The 23127-nt window shown below is 39.9% G+C and overlaps 1 protein-coding gene across 2 annotated transcripts in view; it reads right to left on the bottom strand.

Moving 5' to 3' along the window:
• The window catches only part of CREB5 (cAMP responsive element binding protein 5), a gene marked incomplete at its 3' end in the record, with an annotated part of 207744 nt that overhangs the window by 64479 nt on the left and 120138 nt on the right, over window positions 1–23127 (bottom strand). For both annotated transcript variants that reach the window (XM_083866145.1, XM_083866144.1), the window contains 2 exons: window positions 3528–3654; window positions 1306–1416 (listed from right to left, as the gene is read on the bottom strand). In XM_083866145.1, coding sequence (XP_083722271.1) covers window positions 1306–1416; window positions 3528–3654 — 238 coding nt within the window. The remainder of the gene's footprint in view (window positions 1–1305; window positions 1417–3527; window positions 3655–23127) is intronic.

Raw genomic sequence — 23127 nt, 5'->3', positions numbered from 1 at the left:
ATCGTTCTTCCCCTGGCCAAATGGCTGCATGTTTACGGAATGTGGTTTTAGAGAGAGTGTTAACAGAGGTTGGGTTAACAACCTAACCCAGACCAACAGTGAAGCAAAGGCATGACCTACCCAACCTAAGAAAACAGAGGTAGAATAAACTCATAGATGTTGCTCCTATGCACCATACCTATAGACAAGTAGATATTTTTCTTTGCCTCAGGATAGATGACAACAACTTTAAAAGCTATACCAGTCATGCAAAGTAGAAATATATAAAAATACGTGGTTGCTTAATCTTTGTAAGCTTGATTTCATTCTCTCACTTATAGCATTTTTATCTTGGCAAAATGCCACTGAAAAAAGTTCAGTGAAGTTACTCCTGTTTTTCACTATGAGATGAGATATCTTGAGAGGACAAAAATCCTACAGAGTTAAAACTAAAAAGTTTTGTCTTCATATTTCCACTAAATAGCAGAAAATGGCAGTTCTGAAACTTAAAAAGCCAAAGTGTTTCTACACTGATAACTTGATTCCAAGAATTTAGTCCCAAATATCTCCACAACAGTGCATATAAATCTGGGGGAAACTTAGAAATGTCCACCTGTAGTTTAGTTTACCTACATTAATCCTGTATCAGTACATATGCCTGAGAAGCCTTGACCTTTTAAGATGTAGACTAACTTTAAAAAACAATTTTGGTTTTTTGTTATGGCACTTGACTTGTATAAATAAATTACATTTGTCTAAATTTTGACACTTCTTTTTGATGGGAACACCTTTGTTGCATTCCAGAAAAAGAAAATATCCCAGTAATATATATACATATGTATAAACATATGTTTATTTATATTTTTATATATATATATAGTTTGGTATGCTTCTCTGATACACCATACTCCTATCTAGAAAAAACAAGGACTACGTACACTCCTTCTGCAGCACCCACTTTATACTGCACTCTTCACTAACTGACAATTTTCTTTAGATAAAGTTGTGCAGCACAGACACCATTAGAGAAACAGCCAGACCATTTGCTTAAATTCTACTGACCTGCACCAAAATCCTATTTAGTACTGTACAGATCACATAGTTCACCCTTCAGTTCCCTTTCACTGAGAGATCAGATAGGACTAAGAACGTCTTGAAAGTTCATAGACACAAAGGCAATTTACAGCAGCATACTAAAAAAGAGTATTACGTATGACTAAGAATGAAGTAAGCAGTGTCTGGCTACATCCCCCCCACTGTCTGGGCAACTGGTATGCAACAGCAAGATGAGAAAATACAGTAATTTCAAAAAAATTCTCTTTTTACCATTTTGGCTTCTGAATGCATTGGGGGAACTTGAGGTGAAGCACATGGATTATTGAGGTTCGGCCCTTGCATCCCCATGATGTTGGAGTTCATTGACATTTGTCGCTCCATCTTTTAAAAGAAATAATAAAAAAAAAAAGGTTTGAAAACATCTGGAGACATTTGCAAGAATTTACTCTCGGTTTCTATTTAAATGGACTCAGCTTTATTTCTTCAAGTCATGACTGGGAAAATAACAATCTGTGTCATGAATTGCATATGTGTATGCACACAGGCGTGTGTTTCATCAGAATCGGCCCTGAAAGCTCACAGCCAATTATAAAGAAAGGGGTTCTTTAATAAACAAATGTAGAAGCCACCCAGGTTTGCGCTTTTTTGTAATGATTTTCTCCCTTTCAGTATAACAACACTCAGAGTTAAGTGGCTTTAAAAGCATCACTGTATAAAATTGTAGCTTCCCCTCCCAGTGCAGCCCAACTTAGCTTGTTAAAAGCATAAATAAGAATCTACAATCTCAAGCATATGGAAAACAAGTTGGCTGTTTTTGCCTCACTCAGACTGCTCAGCTGGGAAGACTTTTCCACGTGTCTTGTAAGGGAAGTTTTCATGCACTGCTGAGATAGCAGAAAACAAAGCAAAACTTCTCCTGGCTGTTCAGAGCCCTTTCTGCAAGCTAGTCTCACACTAGGCTGGGAGGGAGTGATACAGACAAAACCTAATGGCAGTAAATCCTCTCTAAAATAATTTCCTGGAGGGTATTCCCCAAAAAGCGACAAGCCCTGCATGCTGCTAGACCTTGTCAGGGTGGTAAAGCAGGGTTAAGGTGCTACTGCTTCCAGACAGAACTGAGCATCCCACCTTGCTTTGATGCAGTCTGCCGAATCTTTGGCTCTTACAAAAAAGACACTTTTGGGTCCATCTGAGCAATCCAAGCAGGGGAGCTATTTTTTGATGCCCTGTGGTGAAGCGTTGTCTCCCACGCTCCATGATGCCTCCAAGAATGGGTGCTGGGCTTTGGGGAAATGTGAATATCCCCACCTGCTGGCAGGGAAATTCTGCCAAGGGCCCCTTAACCTTTCTCCATGCGGTAAGAGCAGTTCCCACTGCCATCTCCCCTGCAGCCCTTTTGAGGAGTGCTGTGGGGCAGAAGGAGCAGCCAGTGCTGACAGGGTCTGTCTCGCCTCCATGCTCCATCTCACAGCCAGAGCACACCTGCATGTCAGCAAGTAAAGCTGCCCAAAGGGCTCCCTGGCTGCAGACTGAAGCCACTAAACTTACACTGTTGCTGGATGTTTGTTGCATTTCAGGTTCCTTGGGAATCATGTCAAAAAAAAACTTCCCACAGTGACACGTCTTATGGTTTTTTTGTTAAACTTCCTGATTGATATTCCAGGAGAGCCTTATTGACAAGTTAATAATTAATAACTTATTCATGATTGCTCAAACAGCAGCTGAACCTGAATCTTTGTATCCCTGTGGAGTGTTTCCCTTGATCCAGCAAAGCCAGAGCAAGCAGTGCTTTTCTCCTATCCACGGTCAATTGCTCTCAGGTTTGTCTTGCAAACGGAACACAGTGAAATGAAGCAAAAACTTCTTTCTCCATCTCCTTTTCCCCATGTCATCCTTGCTTTTCTATACCCCTAACCTGCCCAAATGTCTTCTACTGAAGAGGTTAAAATCATTTAAAATTTGAAGTAACAGTTTTAAAGCAGCCCTTCGGCTTCCATAAGATGGGAAATATTCCAATCCCTCCAAAAATGGTGAAAGATGAGCAGCAATTGTTACCTAGTTCTCAGTAAGTGCAAGTTAACAGGCCAGAAAAGCAAATCACATTTCTTTCTTGTTAACTGGTTATCTCCCACGCAAGAGGATCACTTAGAGTTCACTGGCATAACTTATGTGCATTGCTTTTCTAATTATTTATTTCAGAAAAATCCTTTTGCTCCAGCACAGATGTACTGATCTCACCTACATGAACAAGTATGAGAATCACAAACTGAAGTCTCATGTAAACTGCTTCTAATCGTTCTTACACTAACTAGCATGCCATTAACTTATTCAGAAATACTCTAGTCTAAGGTGAAGTGCCAAAGAAGGTCCAGCTTCCTTAACTTACCACACTGGGTTTTTACAAAATCCAGCAAACTTTCACCTCTGCTTAGACTGAACCAAACACAACACAACTTTTCCACCATGCAAAAAAGCCCAATCAGAAAACTTACAGGCATGAGTACAGCAGAAGATCCTGGCATGGTAGGGTTGGGCAGGGTGCCAGGCATAGAGGCAGGCATAGGCTGTCTTTGTCGGTTGTGTAGGTGCAGTAGTGAAGACAGAGAACCTGGGACAGGCCTAGAAGAAAGGAAAAGAAAAGAAGGCTGTCATGGGCTGTGGAGACCAAAACAAGCCTTACCCTGCCAGCCATTGGTAGGCACAGGCAGCTCCAGACAAGCAGACGCAGCTAAACCAGTCCAGGATTTGTCCTTTCCTGCATAAATCAGTGGAACATAAAGTTTTCAAGAAGAAGATGAATCACCTTCCTTCTTCTCTTTATCAGTTAAAGCACCAGTATAGTTCATCTGATATAACATGAATGTGAATGTATCAGCTGGTCTTAGTCTGAACACCTCTGCATAGTATAGTGGCTAGCAAAAGATGGTAGAAATAAGATTTTCTACAGAGAAACCAAAAAAATCTGCTGGCATTTGTGTACTGTTGTAAGTTTAGCCCTCAGGAACAAAAATATCTGGATGATAATATGGCAGACTAGGACAGAAAATTCACCACTCTTAAATTAATCTTGAAATTGTATCACCTGTAAATAAGCTACTCTAAAATGAGGATTTCAAATCACTCCTGATATTCTCTCCTGTGAAAATCTACCAAGCCTTTGTTCCAAAGCAAGATTACTAATTTTACCACTTAGCACTCCACCAGGACATAAAAAATGGGGAAAAAAAGTATTAATAAAATTAAGGAAAACTACATTCAGATTAAGCAGTTTATGAAAGCAAAACATACAGACTACAAAAAAGCAGAATGAATTATGTTGGCAAAAAGTGTTCAAAAGATTTAGAAGGATTTTTTTTAAGCACAGCACAGGGAAAACTGCATGTGAGAAAGCAGGCCCACTTACAAAGAAGAATCATAAAATTAATGAATTAAACAATTCTGGGACTACACTTTGAAAAAAGCCTTTAAGAATGTGGCCTTGGAAATTATTTTACTAGTTTTTTGTTGTTTTGGGCTTTTTGTAGCTTTTAAGAAAGTGTGAGTTCCCTGAAGTTTTGGGTGAGTGTAATCTGCTACCTTTTCAAGCTTTCAAAAAGCTTGAAAATAAAGTTTTCATACGGTGCCTCAACAAACATTGACAATACAAGCAGGTGTGTTAAATTCTCAGAGAACAGGATGCTCTTCTGCATAGCACATGGTTTAGACTATTTATTGGGAAGAAGAGTTGCCCCTAAAGGTACGAGACAGACTGGAGAAGAGGGTGCATAATCTGGGAGTTTGAAGTGCCTCTGCAGGGGCTATCATGGAAAAAGTCTAAGAGGTTTAGAGCTTCTAAACATCACCATTGATTTAAGCCTTGGCAGAAGCATACTTTGCTTCAGTGATGAATTCACAGCTAGCCATAAAAGCCTCAAAATTGGGCTGACCTGCTCAGGGGAAGCAGTCATAACCCTAGAGGAGCAAGGGGTAAGACTATCCTTCTTGACCTGAACTGTGTCACACCAAATGATGGAGCTTTATGTTTTGCCCCTCCAATTACAAGTGGTACTGGCAACCATGAATACATACAACCCTCCTCTAACCTAAGCTGTCACTTCCAGTTATCTAACAATGTGCAAAAAGCCCAAAGCAATGGGATTTACAGACATCCAGTATGGAGGACACCACATCCAGGGTCCCAAAGTGCAGGTGCCTGTCTGATGGCAAAACCATCTTCTTCTGACATACAAGTCTCCTTTTCTTTTGCCAAGACTTCAAGCCACCTAATCCCCTTTTCTTTAAAACTCCCCAGTATTTCCCATCCTTGGACTTGCAGTCCTTTAACACTCATCTTTTCAACCCTGTTTCCCTAGAAACATTTCTATCCCAACAAATGCCACCTCAAAATCCTTGCCCTGACAATTCCCTCATACTCAGACACTCTGCTCCTCCCACCCTTCTGCCCTCAGCTGCCCTCTTTTAGCAGCTGCACACAACTGAACCCATCCTTTTGTCTTGGTTCTCCATGGAGAGAAAAAGCCTGTGTTTTGAAGGATGTTTTAAAAATCCTCCCGGACACATACAGTACTTATTCAGAAGGGGAAGAAAGAAACCCAAAAATAACAACAAATGTATCTCCGATACAGACAAAGAGTTCTTCCTCCCTGGTTATCTGCTGATGGAGGAATATGATGTACTTACACCTTCATATCACCTTAAAAACTCAAGACAACATTTTCCGAATGTGTGGTGTAATCCTGTGAGAGAGTGCAGTAAGTTCTGTGAGGGAGCATGAATGAATTTCTGGGATATGCAGCTCTACAGCCAGCTCAGCACATAGCTAAGCCTGGGGAGCTGCAGAGGTGGCATAAGTGGAATTGATGCAGTGCAGGAAAAATGAGCTCAGAAAATATACTCAAAGCACACAGACCCTGATCCATTCTACTGTCCAGTCAAACTCAGCTGCTCCACGTACCAGCACTCATTCACACATGAGGACTTGACAAATCAATAGGACAGGGTCAAAATAGCATGAAAACCAGATTTAGTGCTCTTTCGAAAAGAAGTAAGTGAGGAGATATCAGGTTGAATGTGAGGAGGAGATCTCAGTTTCAGTTTCAGAAGCTGTAGTGACCCTCACAAGCAGGGTCCACTTCCCACTGGCCCATACTCAGAACTACAACCCTGCAGAGCAGCTGACAACAAACTCAAACAGGTCTTTTCCACCTCATGCTTTAAAGTGCATATGCCAGATGGAAGGGCTGGAGCCTCATGCTGGGGCATTTTAGGGGCAGAACAGAGTGTGATGCAGCCTCAGCTGCGGAGGCATGTGGGGTTTCCTCCCAGACAGTGGGGAGGAGGAATGGGGAGGACAGGAGAAAGCACTGGTGCACTCTCCTGCCTGGCCTGGAATGAGACTGAGGTGTGCACCCACCTGCCCACTCCGCAGCCCCCTGAGTCCACCAGCTCAGATGTGTGGGAAGTCAGCTCTATGGAACAGAATCTATGGGAACTGCACTGGTCAGAGCCACGCATTCAATAAAAATACCACTTGAGTTTTCAGTGGGGTCAAAGTAAAGTAAGTACCCCCACACCTTTATTCAATCTGAGAGTGCCCTACATACAGACCCTTTGTACAATTCACCAATTTCATAATAAGCTTAGGTGTTAGGCTGTTTGACAGAAACTTATTTTGGCCTGACCTATACAATTTGTGCAAGCGATTCTCAAGGGAGTGCATGCTTTGGATTTTGCTTATATATTCCAGAGCCAAAAAAGTTTCCAAAGTTGCTTTAATGAGTTTGGGAATATGGGACATGGGCAAAAGGGAATTATTGGTATTTATTAAAATGGCAAAGAAGCTTCCTTGCTGTCCCCAGTTTTACCTTTAACACTGCTTCATTTTAGGGGAAAAGCACATGTTTTACACTTAGCTTCAGTTCTTCAGGTATTTTTTTCTTACTATACTCCTGCTAGTCTGTTCCTAAGTCTGTTTTTTAAAAGAGGTGCACAGCAGTCAGAGAAGCCTTGCACTTCAAGGCTGAGCCTCTGTTGAAAAGCCTGCAGTGCTCCTGCCATCAGTAAAAGTGCTACATAATGCACTCCGGATTACCCCCTCCCATATGAGGGAAACTGACATTCATGGATACTTCCACTGCTCCTACACGGAACACAGGTCATGGATTTAGCATGTGCTCCTTCACACTCACTCTCACAGAGCTCAGGGAATGTGTGTGGCACAGAACTGTACAGGCTGAGATACTCAATTTGTCCAAGACGTCTCTTCCAAGGAGATAACAATCTCTTTTGTTGTTGCTTTCTATCTGGCAGCAAAGAAAGTCAGTGAGAGTTTATAATTGTCATTTTTAATGGTGGACATACTGAATCTGCTCCTCTCTTTGTAAATGCTGAGGACGTACTGCCTGCAGCCTATCAATCAATATTGCTGACTGGGAGATTTTCATTCCTTGGCACCTGTGTTGCTAAATAAATAGGGCTGTTGGGCAAACAGCTCATAGATAAAGGACATATAAGATAGAGAACTGGCAGATGCTCAACCTCACTGAAAATCTGGCTATCTGTGGAAGTTTTCCAAAATCTAAGAATTTTTATTGTGTTCCAGCAGAAGCCTGCTGTTGAACACGATGGGGTCTCAGTCAGCATTTGAATGCTGCCTCTTTGGGCGTATGTGGCCTGGATAGTCAGTGTTATGGTGGCTTAGTAAAATACCACATCTTAGCCAAGCTGCTGTAACTGACCATGTTGGCTCTTCTTCCTCTGCATGGTCCTGCTAACACCATGAGTCACCCTTATTAACATTTAAACAAATGGGTGGTACCCTGCTAAGCCATGATGACTCGATTATGTTCCATCATATGACTCTACCCAATGATTAAAGATAACTCCTCAAATGTAATCAAATATCTAGGATATATACTTCAGTGTGTGCCTCCTTGATTAATACCAAATATTCCATCTGATATGATGCAATTGATTGCCTGATGACTAAACACTACACTCGTCTATTAAAAAACTACACTTCCCTTAACTTGAAGTCTTCAAGGACAATTTGGGCAGATGCTATTTAAAATATCACTGCAGAATGTTTTCTATTATGGTAAAGCATTCTGGGTCAGTGGGTCTTACCATGACCTCTCTCCTGCTCCTTACTCCCCTGCATGTAACATTCATGCAAAGTCATCAGGAATACCTACGTCACAACCCCTTTTGTTCCACCTCAGCTAGCTCTGGGGTGGAAAAAGTTTAGCCAGAAGTATACTGAGTTGCACTGGAGTAAAGGAACTCGTCTCTTGACTTTTCATAGCCTTCAGACCCAGCCAGCTCACACCAGTGCAGTCCACAGGTGGCTGGTTGTGCAGTGGAAATTTGCTATGTCAGGTCAGCAATTGGCTGGGGCATTTCTGTACCACACTGCTATTACACAACACACTTGATCAGACTTTCATAATTTTTATATATAGGCATAAACATGTATGTATCTACGTATTTATTACAAAAGTGCCTAGAAACCTTGGTTTAAAATATGTGGGTGAGGTAAGGTTCTGCCCCAAAAAGCTTGGAGATCAAGGAAAAAATGAGGGAGAGTGAGTAGAAGCAATAGAGAGACAGAGGTGAATAAGGCAGCAATTATATCGTTATGATCAATGTAATGAGGAGCAATCACTGCATGCTGCAGCCTTGATCCTTTCAAGGGATGTCAGTATGTGCATGTGGTTTGGGTGGCTTTTAGGCTGAAGTCCCCAGGTAGCCTATCACACTGAGAATACGCACAGCTGGCTGCAGTGTACCCTCTGAAAGTCTCACTGACAGCCAGGTACTGTCACAATTAAACTTGCCATTACAGAAAGTTTCCTGTAGCATGTTTCCACAGACCAGCTGCAAGCTGCTTTTACAGCAGGTACTGCAGCCAGAGTACCTGGCCCAAGTACTGTCCTGGGCATTCAGTATTTGAATAATTCAGTCAGAGGCAAAGACATGGAGGGGATGTTTTAATCTGAGAAATGTGTTCTGACTGGAGGGGCTGCCTCATTTAATGGTTGTCTGCTGTTTTTTGATTCACACTGTCATTGTTTAAACCTATCAGTCTAACCAGAGCTATCCGTATTTGTGATCCATGATTTCCCACCCTCAAAGTAGGGCAGTTCTGCCTAGTTTCAATTTATCCATTTGTCATTCAGAGTAGGACAGAAAAAATAAACACAAGGGAAAGGAACAACAAAGCATCAGACCAGCACTTGAAATACCTTGCATAGTTGCAAGGGACCTCACCTGACCTGCTGTATCCCATGTTTAATGATGTTTTAATCACATCACCACCAGAGAGCCAAGCTTTCCAAGAAGTGGGAGGTTTGTGTCACCAGGATTTTTCAGGGAGCCAAGCCATATTCAGGGGAAAAGAAAACTGGCACCTAGAATTCATGGCTCCTTGCCAACCTAGTAAAGATCCTTGTTTGTATTTCTCAGATAATTCAGACATCTGCATGATGTGGGCAGATTATTATTATCAGTAGCAGACATTTATACTGTGGTGGTGCCCAAAGGTCCCAGTCGGGACCGGGACCCCATTGAGCCTGGCACTGTACAAACACAGATAAGAGACAATTCATACAGAGCGTGTTTACATTCTAGGGACACAAGCCAGATGAAAAGTAGAAAAGAGAGATAGAACACACAAGCAAATAAATATGCTAAAGAATTGGAGACAATTTAGAGGCACAACTCTGGTTGCCTTTTTGTTTCTTTGTATGTTTTTTATTTAAGTGGTATGCTCAAAAATGACAGGACCGAGAAAGTTTGCAAGAGGAAGGGAGTAACTAAAACTGAGACACAGGAAGGGCAACACTCTAGAGAGGGAAAATTGTGGCTCATAACTTAAGAGGATTTGGGAAGCATCCAGACAAAGCTAAGCTTTCTGTAGAGATTTTTAAATAGGGTGTGCATGTATCTGCATATATTTTTTACCTTTAGGTATTTTCCCGGTGTTGGACAAGATGAGATTTCTGCCTGGGAAAGAAACCAGCTGATGGTACAGACACTGGCAAAGAGAAAGTGATGCTTGACACTGTAACGAGAAACTGGATGACTGAGATAAGATAAGGCTAAGCTTGGAAAAGTCTTAAAGACAAGAAGCTTGATTCAGAAGTGAAGGGAAAGCCCATGTAAGTGTCTCAGAAGAGCTGGCACAATTAATGCAACAAGTTACACACTGGCACAGAGGAAAAAGGAATTCAGCAACAAACATTACAAAAGGAGCAAGATGCACCATACAGATACGAAATTATACAAAACAGAGGTCAAAAGCAACTAAAGAGATGTCACTTCTCAATTCAAATGAGGAGGAAGCAATGTAACTTGAGGAGAAGCAGTTCGTTGGAAACAATGCAACTCCATCAGAAGTGCATTCCTGATCACTTGTTCTAATACACAAGAAGAGAACACCCAGATGAAGGGAAAGAATAAGTAAAACAAACAAACACCAGAGAATGGAGATATATATATACAGTAAAATACTATCATTCTGTGGAAAAATGCCTTTAAAACTTGTTAAAAATTCTGTACTTTTCACCTGAGCTTGTAGGAGAAAAGTCCCACAAATCCGCAGGCCCATCATGTATTTAGTGGGCCAAAGTATATTTAAGGGTTTAGTCAATGATAAATCTTGCCTTTAGAAACTCCAGTTGTGCAAATGCCACCTATATTTCCTGAACACATGTTTAAGGAACCTCTGAAAATTCAGCACAAGTACAAGGACCAGCAGGTCCTTGGAAGCCTCACAAAACCCATTAACATTTGCCTTTTGGCTCTTACAGATCTTAGGAACTGCTGGTTTCAATCTTTCTTTCCCTCTAAATATTTCACTGGGTCTTATTGCCTGACCCATTACAAGAAAAATAAGAAAAGCTAGAATGGTTTCTTAGACTATAACCTCCTTGGAGAAGTTTATGTTCTGCACAGTGTTATGCACACAGCTGGAACTCACAAATGATATGTGAAAGATAATGGCATAGTTAAAGCAAAACTGGGAAATGCTGCAAAAGGCAGGTTCAAGGATTATAAAGAACTAGCCCACATAAAAAATATTCTTTCATTAAAATAAGAAAAAAAAAGAAGTGGGATAAACCCAAAAAACTGAAACATAAATATGATTTGATCATAAAAGCAAGCAACAATGTCAAACTGATTGCATTCTCACTGCAATCTCTCAGCTCAGACAGAACCAAGCTTAGTTCTTCAGGAAAACAAATGATTCTGCAGCCCTACAAACAAAGGTGTATAATTTTTCATTGAGAAAATAGGTAGCTATAACACACAAATACATCAAATGGCAGCTGACTTAAAACCAGGAATAATAATGGTAATAAAGCTTACACAAACATTTTTTAACATGACCATTCCTTCTAAAATCTGGGCCTAAGATTCCAACCTGACAAGCAAAATAAAATTTGAAAATCCAAGGCTCATTGAGGAGAAGTATCAACAGGTTAAATAGCTGGAAAGAAACATACCCACAGCATCCAGATAAAGTGACAACTGAATTACACCAAGTAATTCTTCTGCTAGGTTTGGGCTATCTAAAGGTGCTGGAGCCCTCATTTGCTCAAGTGACTCCTTTCCCACACACGTTATAGCAGTGCAAATGGATTTTTTTTTGACCTTGACAACTTTGCATCTGAAAGGGACAGTAGGTTGCAAAAAGGATGGAGAAAAAGCACATTTTACTTTTAAAGGGCTGGGAGGATCTTTAGAGAGCTCTCACTGATTACTCACTACCAACTGATGCCTATACTGGAAATGAGATAAAACAAATTTCTCAAAATTGTCATTCTATTTGCCCTTATTATTTGGACCAGTGCAATTTAATAGAAACACTAAGATAAAAGAGCTTTGTAAACCTTCTTTATAATAAAAATGGAAAAAAAAATCTTTTTGAAGTGATTTATTTTCCTTTTTCTTTTTATTTTTTTTTTAACTTCCCAAACAATGCAGAAGTTTGTCTCTGAAAATAAGATGGTGAATTACAGCAAAGTTATGAAAACAAAGAACCAACAGTTTCTCCAGTGCAGGCTTGTTACCATGAGCTAATAATTCCAGACTTTAAGCAAGCTGAGCCTCTTTTTTAATAACTGCATGCCTCTAGGCAAAGTATTTCTACTAAAAATTATTGAGGCATGGAACAAGGCAAGGTGTGTGAGCTAATGTTGGATTGTTCAGCTACTAAACCAAGTCCTATAGCAATGAGCCTGCACTGAACTGACAGATTATTTCTCTGTATACACTTGTATAAACATACTGCTTAAGGTCGAAATCTGTGTAAGCTTTCTTTTCAATTAAAATGTCAAAGATGACAGCACATGTTTTCACTGTCCTTCACAGGATGATGGATGCTGCGGCAGCAGTTTCATGCCCCCGTGTTTCAGAGATGTTTGCCTGCCTGGGTGTCTAAAAAAGATGTACTTGCTGATGTCTCCCTGTGCCTGCAGGCAGACAGGACTGCTATACTAGTATCTTGGGTGGCTTTACCTCTCTTGACTTTTTCTTCCTCAACATTGTCTCATGGGCCCCCATATCCCACATTGTAAAAGTTAGAGTGGAAAGGCTGCTGTAAACAAGGAGGTTGGGAAAAGGGTCCTGAATTAATTAATCAAATTAAGATTGCTACTTAAGTGAAGGCTATAAATTGCAGGCCAGTTTCTGGTCATGGCTAATTCAGCTCAGGTACCTAATGTAGGTCCCCACAGAAAAACAGCTGCTGTGGGTAGTCGACAAAAAGACAAAGTAGACTCCAAAAGAAGCTTCCAGCAATTTAAATTTAAAATAACATTAATTAAAAGGTGATTAATATGAATCTTTGCATTTCTTCAGCTCCATATTACTAAACCAATAAAACTGTAACCATGAGTTTTTTATTCATGCTCATCAGTCTAGAGCTTGTACAAAGACAGTGGCTCCAAGGGTTGCTGAGTCTCAAGACCATGTGGCAATACAACTCACAGCAGATGCAGTCGCAATGCTATGGTTGGGCATGGAGCAGAGATTTGATTAAAATTTTGCTATGAAACAGACTGACTAAAGAAAACAGCCTAAATGAGAGAAAACCAGTCCATCATCTGCCACTGGCAGATTCAGTCTGTCTCCTGCTGACAAGACACAAGTCTTCTGTATCCACTACGGAAAGCAGAGTTTGCTCTGGTTAGCAAAGCACGGCCACTAATGAAGACAGTATGCAGATGTATATACATGTGAGATTGTTTATTTACTGAGATTTAAATTCTAACCCTAAAAATACTACAAAAGTAACATATACTGTAGAAATCTTTAAGAAAGGCACTATATAAGATAACTCTACACGATTTCCTAAACAAAACAGGAAATAAGCAAATAATTGAAAATTAGAAGCCTGAAAAAGTCTCAGACGATACATGACATCAGCGGCAGACCAAAATCCAGGTCTTAATCCTATCCTTTAACAAGAATACCATGGAGAAACTCTGTGCTTTTAAAAGCTTATTGCTTCCCAAGCACTTCTGCCATCAGCACATTGTCCCTGCAGTGGCAATCTCTCTCTACAGCCTGGAGGAAAGTTAGTAGGGCTAACCATGGTCACAGCCTCAAATGTGCTCAGTGTCTCAAAGCTGCTGGTTGTTTCAGTGGGTGACAGTGGGAGAGGAGGGCAGAGGATCACACACATGAGGGTGTACTCTCAATTATCTGTTCAGCAAGTCATCTCCAGGTGTAAAAATATTTTAATGCTGCCAAATAGCTATGTCTCTTCAGTGACCCTCTTCCCAACCCCAACCAACTTCGCTGATTCCCTTCAAACTTTCATGGAGATCAAAATGAATATATGCCATTTCTTGGGAGGAACCTTTGCACATGCTTCATCTCTTAAACATGCTAAAAATCCCAGCTGACAGCTATATTAGTACAAATGATGAGAAGCACAGGGAAGAGGTGAATCTCAAGGCACAGAGAACAAAGTCATGGAGAACTGCTGCAGCTGTACTTCAACAGAGATCAGCTCCAAGCCAGTGTTGTTTGCTCTCGTAATTTAAAGGATTCACACTGCCTTCTCTGCTTACCTCCCACTGGGAGATATCCACTGACTGCATGCATCGGTCAAAGAAACAGGAATCACAATGGCAGTTTTTACACAGCTAAGGCAAATTACACTGAAGGGCAGAAATCACGGTAGCTGCTATTTACTAATAAATTCACCTAGCACAATCCCCAAGAAATGTGTGCTGCAGAAATGCCCCATGACAACAACAGAAGTGCTACAGGTAGTGGCTGAGAGAGACTTTGCTGATACAGGCCAGCAAAGGTTTCCAGCAGCACGAAAAGGGAAGCAATGATAGCAAATAAAAGCCATTTTTTCACTCGTATCCAGCCACAGATACATGGGAAAATTTCTCTCTCTACACAGACATGCATGCTAAGAGAGACAGCAAATAAAGAGCAGGCATTGAAGAAAGGTTATTTTATTCTACCAGTGAAGTGTACATTGTCATCATAATTCCCAGTCACTATCTATGCCCACTCCCTCTCTTTTCAAGCAGGTTCAAGCAGGAACCTGTAGCTAATTTTGAGGTCGGGGTTCATTTGTTTTCATATCAATGCAATTAATTTCCACTGGAAAATGCATCTCAGGCATTCAATCAAGACAGGCCTAAAATAATTCTGAAAAGCTCATCTGTCTCCAATCTATATAATGTTTTAAAAATTGGATGCATGCCCTGCAATAACATTGCACTTCAGAAAGCTTAAAGCTCTGAACTTGAGGGTATCAGTTACACTGAAACTGTAGTAAATTAAAACATCCAGTTTTTGGTTTGCATTGATTTATAAATATCGACAAAACTACTATTGCAGTCATTACCACTTTAGGTGCTCCAAGCTGAATTTTCAACAGTTCGGGGTTATTTTCATTCTTATTGTGGCTACAGTAGCCTTTCAAGTTATTGATCAAATTCCAGGTAACATGTAAATCTTAAATCTTGGTTTAAGAAATATGTATACAAATCAGCCAATATACATGATAAAAAGCAGCAAGTCTAAGTGACCAGTAATGCAAATACCAAAGCACACTTTTTTTACTCTCTAGCTTAAAGCAGAAAGCATAGTTACTGTTATGAAATGTTCTAAATAAAAGCAAGTGGAAATGGAATAAAATATGAAAAGGTAACTATCTCTAAGTTGTTCTTTAACCAGAAATTTTTAACTAAGTTCTCTTTTGAATTATTCTTTTAAATGAGACAATCAATATTCAAAATTGTATTTGAAACTTTTCTCCTAAAAATCTTTCCACATTGATCTATCTGGTGATCTTCAAAATGTGCTTATTTATGACCAAATTACTGCTGAGGAAATATAAACCTGAAAAAAAAAAGAGACCTCATGAGCTACAGCCCACTTAACACAATCATTTGAGAAAACAAGAATAGAATGAATACATCAATAGCAAGAAAGCCAATTCTCAATGGTGTACAGCACACAGCTTTGCCAAAGACAATGGATTTAAACCAACTGGGAATCTCACTCACACACACACATGCACGCACACTCCATAAACAGACAGTATATAACATGCACTACATCCAATTGTAAAACAAGCTTTGACACTGATCTGTGTCTTATGCTTCAAAAGAAAACAAAAATCCCCATCTTCCACTTTGACATCTGTGGACTGCTACCAAGTAAATTCTCCTGATCCCTGGCGGTGATTAGCTTATGAAGTGAGGCAGAGGGATCACCACAACATTCACAAAATTTATCCTGAAAGCACTAGCCAAACTCTACTCTTGCTCTTCTTGATACCATCACTGAAGCCTATGCTGATCTGCAAAGCACCTTTCCACTATTCTGTTCAGCTTTTCTGCCTTGTGCAGCACACACTGTTGAGTTGCGAAAGACAAGGAGAGGTGGCAGACGTTCTCTCGGGCATGATGCTCTTGCCATTGAGGTTCATAGGAGTGCCGCTCATACAGTCATTTAGAATGGAATGAGACCCATAAAAAGGCATGACCCCTATGAAGACATTTTCCCAAATTATACCCTGAATACTGACTTAATGTCTGCTAATGACATGCTACATCATACTAAGAAAAAAAAATGTTTCTTTTACATCTTTACCTTCCAATTTGTACTGATGTGTTTGGTTTATTGTTTCACAGATGAGTTTTTTCTGTTTGTTTGTTGTTTGGAGGTTTTTTTATTTTATCTTATCTTTGTCTTGAAAGAAATGCTTTCTTAAAGAGGAAACATTCTCCCAAACCGGAACTTTGCGCTGAAGATTAAAATAATCTTCTGCACCAGTTGAGAGTAAAGGGCTTAAATGGTCAGTAGAGAATCATGTAAAAAAGCTCAGGTCATCCTGCCAGCTTCCAAGAGTCTGCAGTACAAACTAACACATTGCTAATTATTTATTTAATGTCTTTACATGAACCACAATTGTTCATGCATACTCCATGAATAGTCATGGTTTCAACCGTTTCTTTTTTCCTCCACTTTTTTCCCTTTGAGAACTGCCAGTGAAACAGTGCTTTAACTAGAAAACTGCCATGCCAGAGGAAGTAAAAGAGCAGCACTATCGTCAGCAGAGACAAAAATTGAGTCAGGTGAATTTTGAAACTCTGTGGGTACTGGATAACTTTAAGATATTGTACCCCACAGTCCTCAACACAATTCAGCAAAGAGGAAACAATCTTTGCATAAAATACTTCAAAAGGGCCACGTTAGAAGGAGTTCTCTTGCTGTATTTGCATATTTGCAGTAATGCCATGGATCTAGACATGGCTTGAGTCTCCTGTAGACACACAAGACTGAAAATGCCCTCCCAGAAACACAAGCTCATTTCAACTCCCATCAAGTCCCAATACTGCAAAACCCAACTCTGAAGTACCACTTTTCAGTGAAGTGCCACTATAGCCATCAGAATCAACTACAGCATTTGCATCAAGAGTTTCCAGATTTAAACTGTGGGAACGAGTAGGCTGGAGCTGCCAGTGGAAGGCCTCTGACAATGTAATTTGTTTGTCCTGCTGGCCTGACAGTCAGTGCATGCTGACATTTAAGAAACATTACTTGGTTTTGTGAGCTTTTTTTCTTTTTTTTTTAACTGCTTGGAGCAGTTGGAAAGGCAGAGGAAAAGGACTCTCAGCTTAGGGAGGGGACAAAGCAGAAGATGAATAATGTAAATGTGGCCTTTTCCAGATGTCTCCTATAAAATAAGTGTTTGTCCCACGTACCGTGAGACACGTCAATACACTGCAGGTGAACATGTTAAAAAATGTTAACTTTTCCTAAACAGCAAAGTGGCAGCTCCACTCAGTTTACACGATCATATCTATTTGATTTGGTCACAGGGAGCCAGACATTTTACTGATCTGGTTAAAATATCTCAACAGTCACATAAATAGACCCAGTCAAAGCCTGTTGCATCACCTGCGTTTATTTTTTACTGTTAATATTTAGCAATGGAAGAAAGATACATATCTGTGCTCTATACACTTGCCATCTCCAACAGTATGATCTCAGCTCAGAGAGCAGCAGGAATTTGCACAGCAGTGAGTATGGCTGATTTCCAGGGGTCGGAAGCCATGGCTTAGTCACTCCACTCCACATTTTCTGCTGTTGTTTTATTTCATAGGGTTTTTTTTTAATTGGGAAAGGCAAACATGATGAGCATAAAGAATAGTGGCAAAGTCAGATTGCAGGTCACCATGCTTGTATTTTATTTTCCCCTGGTCTGTGTATTTTGTGAAGCATGGATTTAGACATCGTATTAGCCTACCAGATAACAAGTCCTTGAAATGGCTTATACATAAAATTTGACAAGAAACTAAGCATTTACAAACACACATACCTTTAGACCAGAAATCTGCCTTTATCTTTCTCTATAGCAACAAACCATGTGAATCAACAACATTGCACCTCATATAAATCTGACCCAGTCCATGTAGGATATGCAACAAAGGTAATCTGTGACTTGAGAAAAGAAAATGAAGCAGTATGTATGCAAGACACTTTGTATTTGGCAGACACATACAACCAGCTGTTTATTCTTCAGTTTGTGGCTATATATCTACTGGGACATCCCCCACCCCTGTAAACCTTGCTTAGCTCCTGGTCTTATTTCCAGTGTAGATTTAACCCTAAGTTATGGATAAGCAGTGGTGGGATTTAAAGTGTCATTTAGCATCATTTTTGACATCTCCACATGTTATAATGAGCTTCTTTTTCACGGGGGACTTGGGATCTGATTTTAATTTGTAGTAGGGTTATGGTCACAAAAAATGTCTATTTCATAGACATATATGTCTATGCAATGTATTCATAAGAAGCCTCTAATGCAAATGGAAATAGAAAGTGGCTGTTTTCTTGTAGTTTCAAAGCCATGTATGTAAAACACACAGTACAGATTTATTCCACATGCAAACCCATTATCAATCCACCACTGCACCCTGGCTCCTGCCCTGGCAGCAGGCACTCCCGTGCTGAACAGTCTCAGCGGGTATTACAGCTTGTGTAATAAAGGAACAGGTTATGAAATCATTAGCACCTCAGCTGAGGCTGCCACAGGGATGCCCCTCTGTGTTCATTGTGAAACGTTTCTTTGGCAGCTGCATCCTAGAAGTGTATTTGGATATTGTTGCTACAGCCTTGCCACACAGAGTGGAAAGCAAGCCAGTATTTTCATGTTCTGAACTTAAGAGTGGAGGATGGAAGTCTCTCTGGTCCACCTCTAGGCTAATTCTTCCCATTTACACATGGCTAATTCTAGGCTTGAAGACCTCCAGGAAGCCCAGCTGTCTATAAGCACACACCCAGACCTATATAGTCAGTGCTGCGAAGGACCTGAGCCATGCCTAAGGAGGCTGGAAGATACTTCAGCTTTGTCAAACACTGCATGTTCCAGCTCCTCTTGTCCTGCAGGCAGCCACTGCTAGTGGTGCTTCAGAGCAGCCCAAATGCAGCTGAGGGCTGCCCTCCCCTTGGTTGGAGTCCTGTCTTGGGGTACAGAGCATATCCCGTTGGCATTTCTTTCTCCATAAATGCAAGCTCATGTGTCCCTGTGCCAGTTCAAGCAGCTGAAGCTAAACTCACTTCTCCCTCTGTAGGAGAATCCATGTCCCCAACAGAAAGAAACAAAATCCACTGCCGGTCACTCCCTGAGTAAGGCATCTAAAGCCCTTTTGATGTTCCTTATGCCAACCTTGAGACCCTTCCTGCTAGTTTCATAAATATTTGTGAACCATGCCCTTGCCAATAAGCCCAACTATGATCTGGCTCAGCACAACTGGTGGCTCTAAATACTGTAGTATTCAAATCTATGAAAAAAAAAATAAAAATTGTGCAATTTGAAGGAAGCCACTAGCATCAGGTAGGGAGGAGAACTTGCTGAAAGCAGCAAGATCTTACTGACTTGAGTCACCCTGGGGTCTTGTCCACGGGTATTTGCAAAACTTAAGTCAGTTTTACCAACTGTAGAGAGAGAACTCACAAAGGAAGGACCCGTGTCAGGTTCCTGAGCATTAAGTCAACTTAGCTTGGGTTGCTGTCTTTCTGAATCGATGCACTGGGTCATGATTTAAGTGAGGAGCTGGGGCTTTTTAAAGCAGCATAAGTAAATAGCTAAGCTTGATGAGATATAAAAAGCACCACAACAGAAAGGAGAACTTAACATAGTAATGAAAATCACTTACCCTTAATCATCCCTGAGACAGTGTTTTTACAAGGCTACTTGATTTATTCAACTAGCAAACATGCCTCCTTCGACTTTTCTAATAACAGGCCATCTCACCTGTGCTTGTTGAGATTTGAGTTCAGAGATTTTTTTTAATTAGCATGCCAAGTACATTATTTAAATGTCTTTGATGGTTTTTCTTTAAAATTATTTGCTAAGCAATAAGTCATATTTATTTGCAAAGGAGACACACTCCTACCAAAAAAAAAAAAAAAAAAAAAAAAAAAAAAAAAAAAAAAAAAAAAAAAAGAGAGAGAGAGAAACCCCAAAATACTACCAGGAAAGTTTGGAAAAATAAGAGGTAGGTTTGGTTACAGGTGTGTAACCAGTGTTGCACATTGCAGAGCACATTATTGCTTAAAGACCTACTGAAGTCCAGATTCATTGCTGCTGACAAGCCTACCACTTAGTGTACGGGGCTATAGGAAAGGTTGTTTGCTGCATGATTTACGATGGTGCCCTTACTGTAAACTACCTGCGCTCTGCTGAGCTGCTGAGCAGCTCCATGCTTCTTCTCCAGTGGAAGGGCCTCAGCTTTTGGAAAAGCTGGACAATTTCTCAAGTGAGTACACTCTTGTGATACTGAGGCTAGCCAGACCACAAACTATTTTATTATGTTGTGCAAAAACCTCTGTGCAAAAAAAACCTCTTTAATTAAGATAGAGCAACCAGCGCTGTGGTTGTAATTACCTTAGACTGCTTTACCCACGGGCATAATGAAATAAAATTGGGCCCTCTATATTTTTGTTTTTAAACTAAGTAAACCCAGATTAATTTATTCAACTCAAACCAGACGGGTTTCTCTTTAAAAGGAAGGCCTATATGTTTGGAGGGGCTGGTGCAGCAGGAGGAGTGACATGCAATGATGACTGTGAACTGCAAACTGCTGGCAAAACATTTGGCTTGCCATTGGTCCGTGGCCAGTATTTTCCTTTGTTAATGAATCCCACATCTTTTCTAAGTTAAGCATTTTTTCTTCTCCCCCTTCATTTTATTTGAAACATATTTTAAATATTTTTGTTTTTATGACGTAGTGGAACATGATACAGCCCCCTCCTAACCCTGAATACGGGAAAATCAATTAAAATTTTGACATTAGGAGCATGGCATTAGTACATTTTGACATGATATAAACTTATGGTTTAACTGCTCAGGCTTTTTTTTAAAGCAATATATCAAGGATCAGCGCAAAGAGAAATAACAAAATGAGAACTCCACATTATGGGATTTAAAGTTTACCAACTGAAAGTATATCATAGCCAAACCTTGCTATTCACCAAAAACAAAAAACGTGAAAACTTGTTAGGTTTTGATAGATTTCCTCTTAGATGGAGGATTACATATTTTTCATTTGTGCTCTTTTCTTTTTTTTTTTTTTTCTTTTTCTTTGTGAAAAAGACCATTCAATAAAAATAGTCATTTTGAATGATGTGTTTAATATTTAGTACATTTTGTCTCACCCAAAGGACCTTCATTTTATGACTTAAAGAATGCAATCTTAAAATGAAGTTTTATGGGCTTCCTCATTAACTTCTGACTCTTACCTGAAGAAGAAAAAATAACTGAGAACTTCTCCACTGGAACAAAAACATGATTTTCAAATGTAATGAACATTGTGGGCATCCAGTCACACCTGCCCTACTGACTACCAGTCCTCAGGATTCTGTGAAAGTGAAAACTCTCACAGGGTCCCTCTGGTATTTCAAATCATCAAAACCCCAGACAGACAAAATAACAAGTCACTGAAACTCCAGGGAATAAAGGCACTGAAGAGAAGATTTAACTCTCTATTTTACTCTCTAGGTCACTAGGTTTCCACAAAAAGAAGCTCTTTCCCAGAGATCTTGAAAGATTGGAAATGCTGTTAAAAGTGAAGAGTTATTGGGCAACTGTCACTGGTGAAAAAACAACTTTTTTTCAATCGTCTTCTATGGACATCTAGTCTCCAATCCTGCAATCATCTAGCTACATGAATTTACATGCCCTCCTTTAATATTCCTCAGTTTTACAAACCTTGCAAGATTTCTTCAGCCACAGTAACTTGTAGTTAGTTTTACCAGGTGAAGAGATGACAAAAGGACAGCACAATGCAGTGCTGGCCCTGAAACCTGCACCAGCCGAGGACAATGATACACTGGAAAAAATTAAGTTGCAAAAGCCTTTTCTGCATCAACTCCCTTACTTTTCATTGTGAGAATGGTGCCATGCTTGTTTTAAAAACGACAGAAAGCTTTTTATAGAGGCTTCTGTTACAGACTGAAACCCCTGAATTTACATGAGGATAGAGACTTCAATTATCTACAGAGTATGTGCAAATTAAATATACTCTATCACAGTGAATTCTCTTGCACTATAACTGCTGTGATTTATACAGAAAATTGCAGTCAAGCTTAAAAGCTAGAGCAGCACTTTCAGGTTGGCCAAAAATATTAACAAATTGTATTTTATAAACCTTGGAAGTGGAGAAGAAGAGAATATTTGGTAAAGCAGAAATTTTTAGCATTTCTAAACATTCCATTTTGAAATGCCATATTAGCCTGTAAATTTACCTAGTTATTTTAAAAATGTAATGTCTTGAAAATCCAAGAATGTCTTTGTTGCTTATTTGGACAGAATAATTATGAAATTAAATCATATTGACTTCAATTAAATTACTATTTTTAATTTCAGGAACTAAGTCAACAAGCTTGTTATTCACATAAAACTGGTTACTGTTACAGCTCACCTGCATGAAGCACACCAATAACACAAAAGAAAAACCTTAAATCTGTCAGTTTTTATTCATTTCCTGCTCTACTAAAAACAACCCAACATTCCAACTCATTCCTCTTTTACATCTTCTTTCCTAGATTTTTCCTAACTGATTTTCACAGCTATTTAGAAACCTGAACATCAATATCAATGCATTAATGAAAAACAGAACTAACACTGGTATTTCAAAGCTATCTTAAAGACTGATTAGATTCAGTAATAAATTAACTCCGCAGGAATGCTGTTTTCAAGGGAAAATACAATATTCTACAGGAAAGTATGGGACTTTTTGTTTTGTTTTCCAAGGAGATTAGCTCGTCCAGCCAGGAAGTTTTTACCACACGTCCAGATTCCGTGATTTGCTTTGCATCCAACAGTGGTGCAAAATCATCTTTGACATTTACCGAAGCATCAGGCACAGCACTTTAAGAGGACAAAGCCTGCCTTGATTACAAGGAAGGAGTCTGCAAACAAGGTGAATGCATAACAATAAAGAAGATGCCAGGGCCATAGTGAGAATGGGGCTGTACACTCTAAGGCTGCATTTTTAGAAACTTCATAAATTTGAACATCCTTCTCTGAGGCATTTAGCTCAAGAC

Source organism: Zosterops lateralis (genome assembly GCF_965231275.1).
Source record: "Zosterops lateralis genome assembly, chromosome: 1".
In the NCBI taxonomy this organism is placed as follows: Eukaryota; Metazoa; Chordata; class Aves; order Passeriformes; family Zosteropidae; genus Zosterops; species Zosterops lateralis.
The sequence above is the reverse complement of the archived record's forward strand: the minus strand, read 5'-3'. Positions and strand labels throughout refer to the sequence as shown.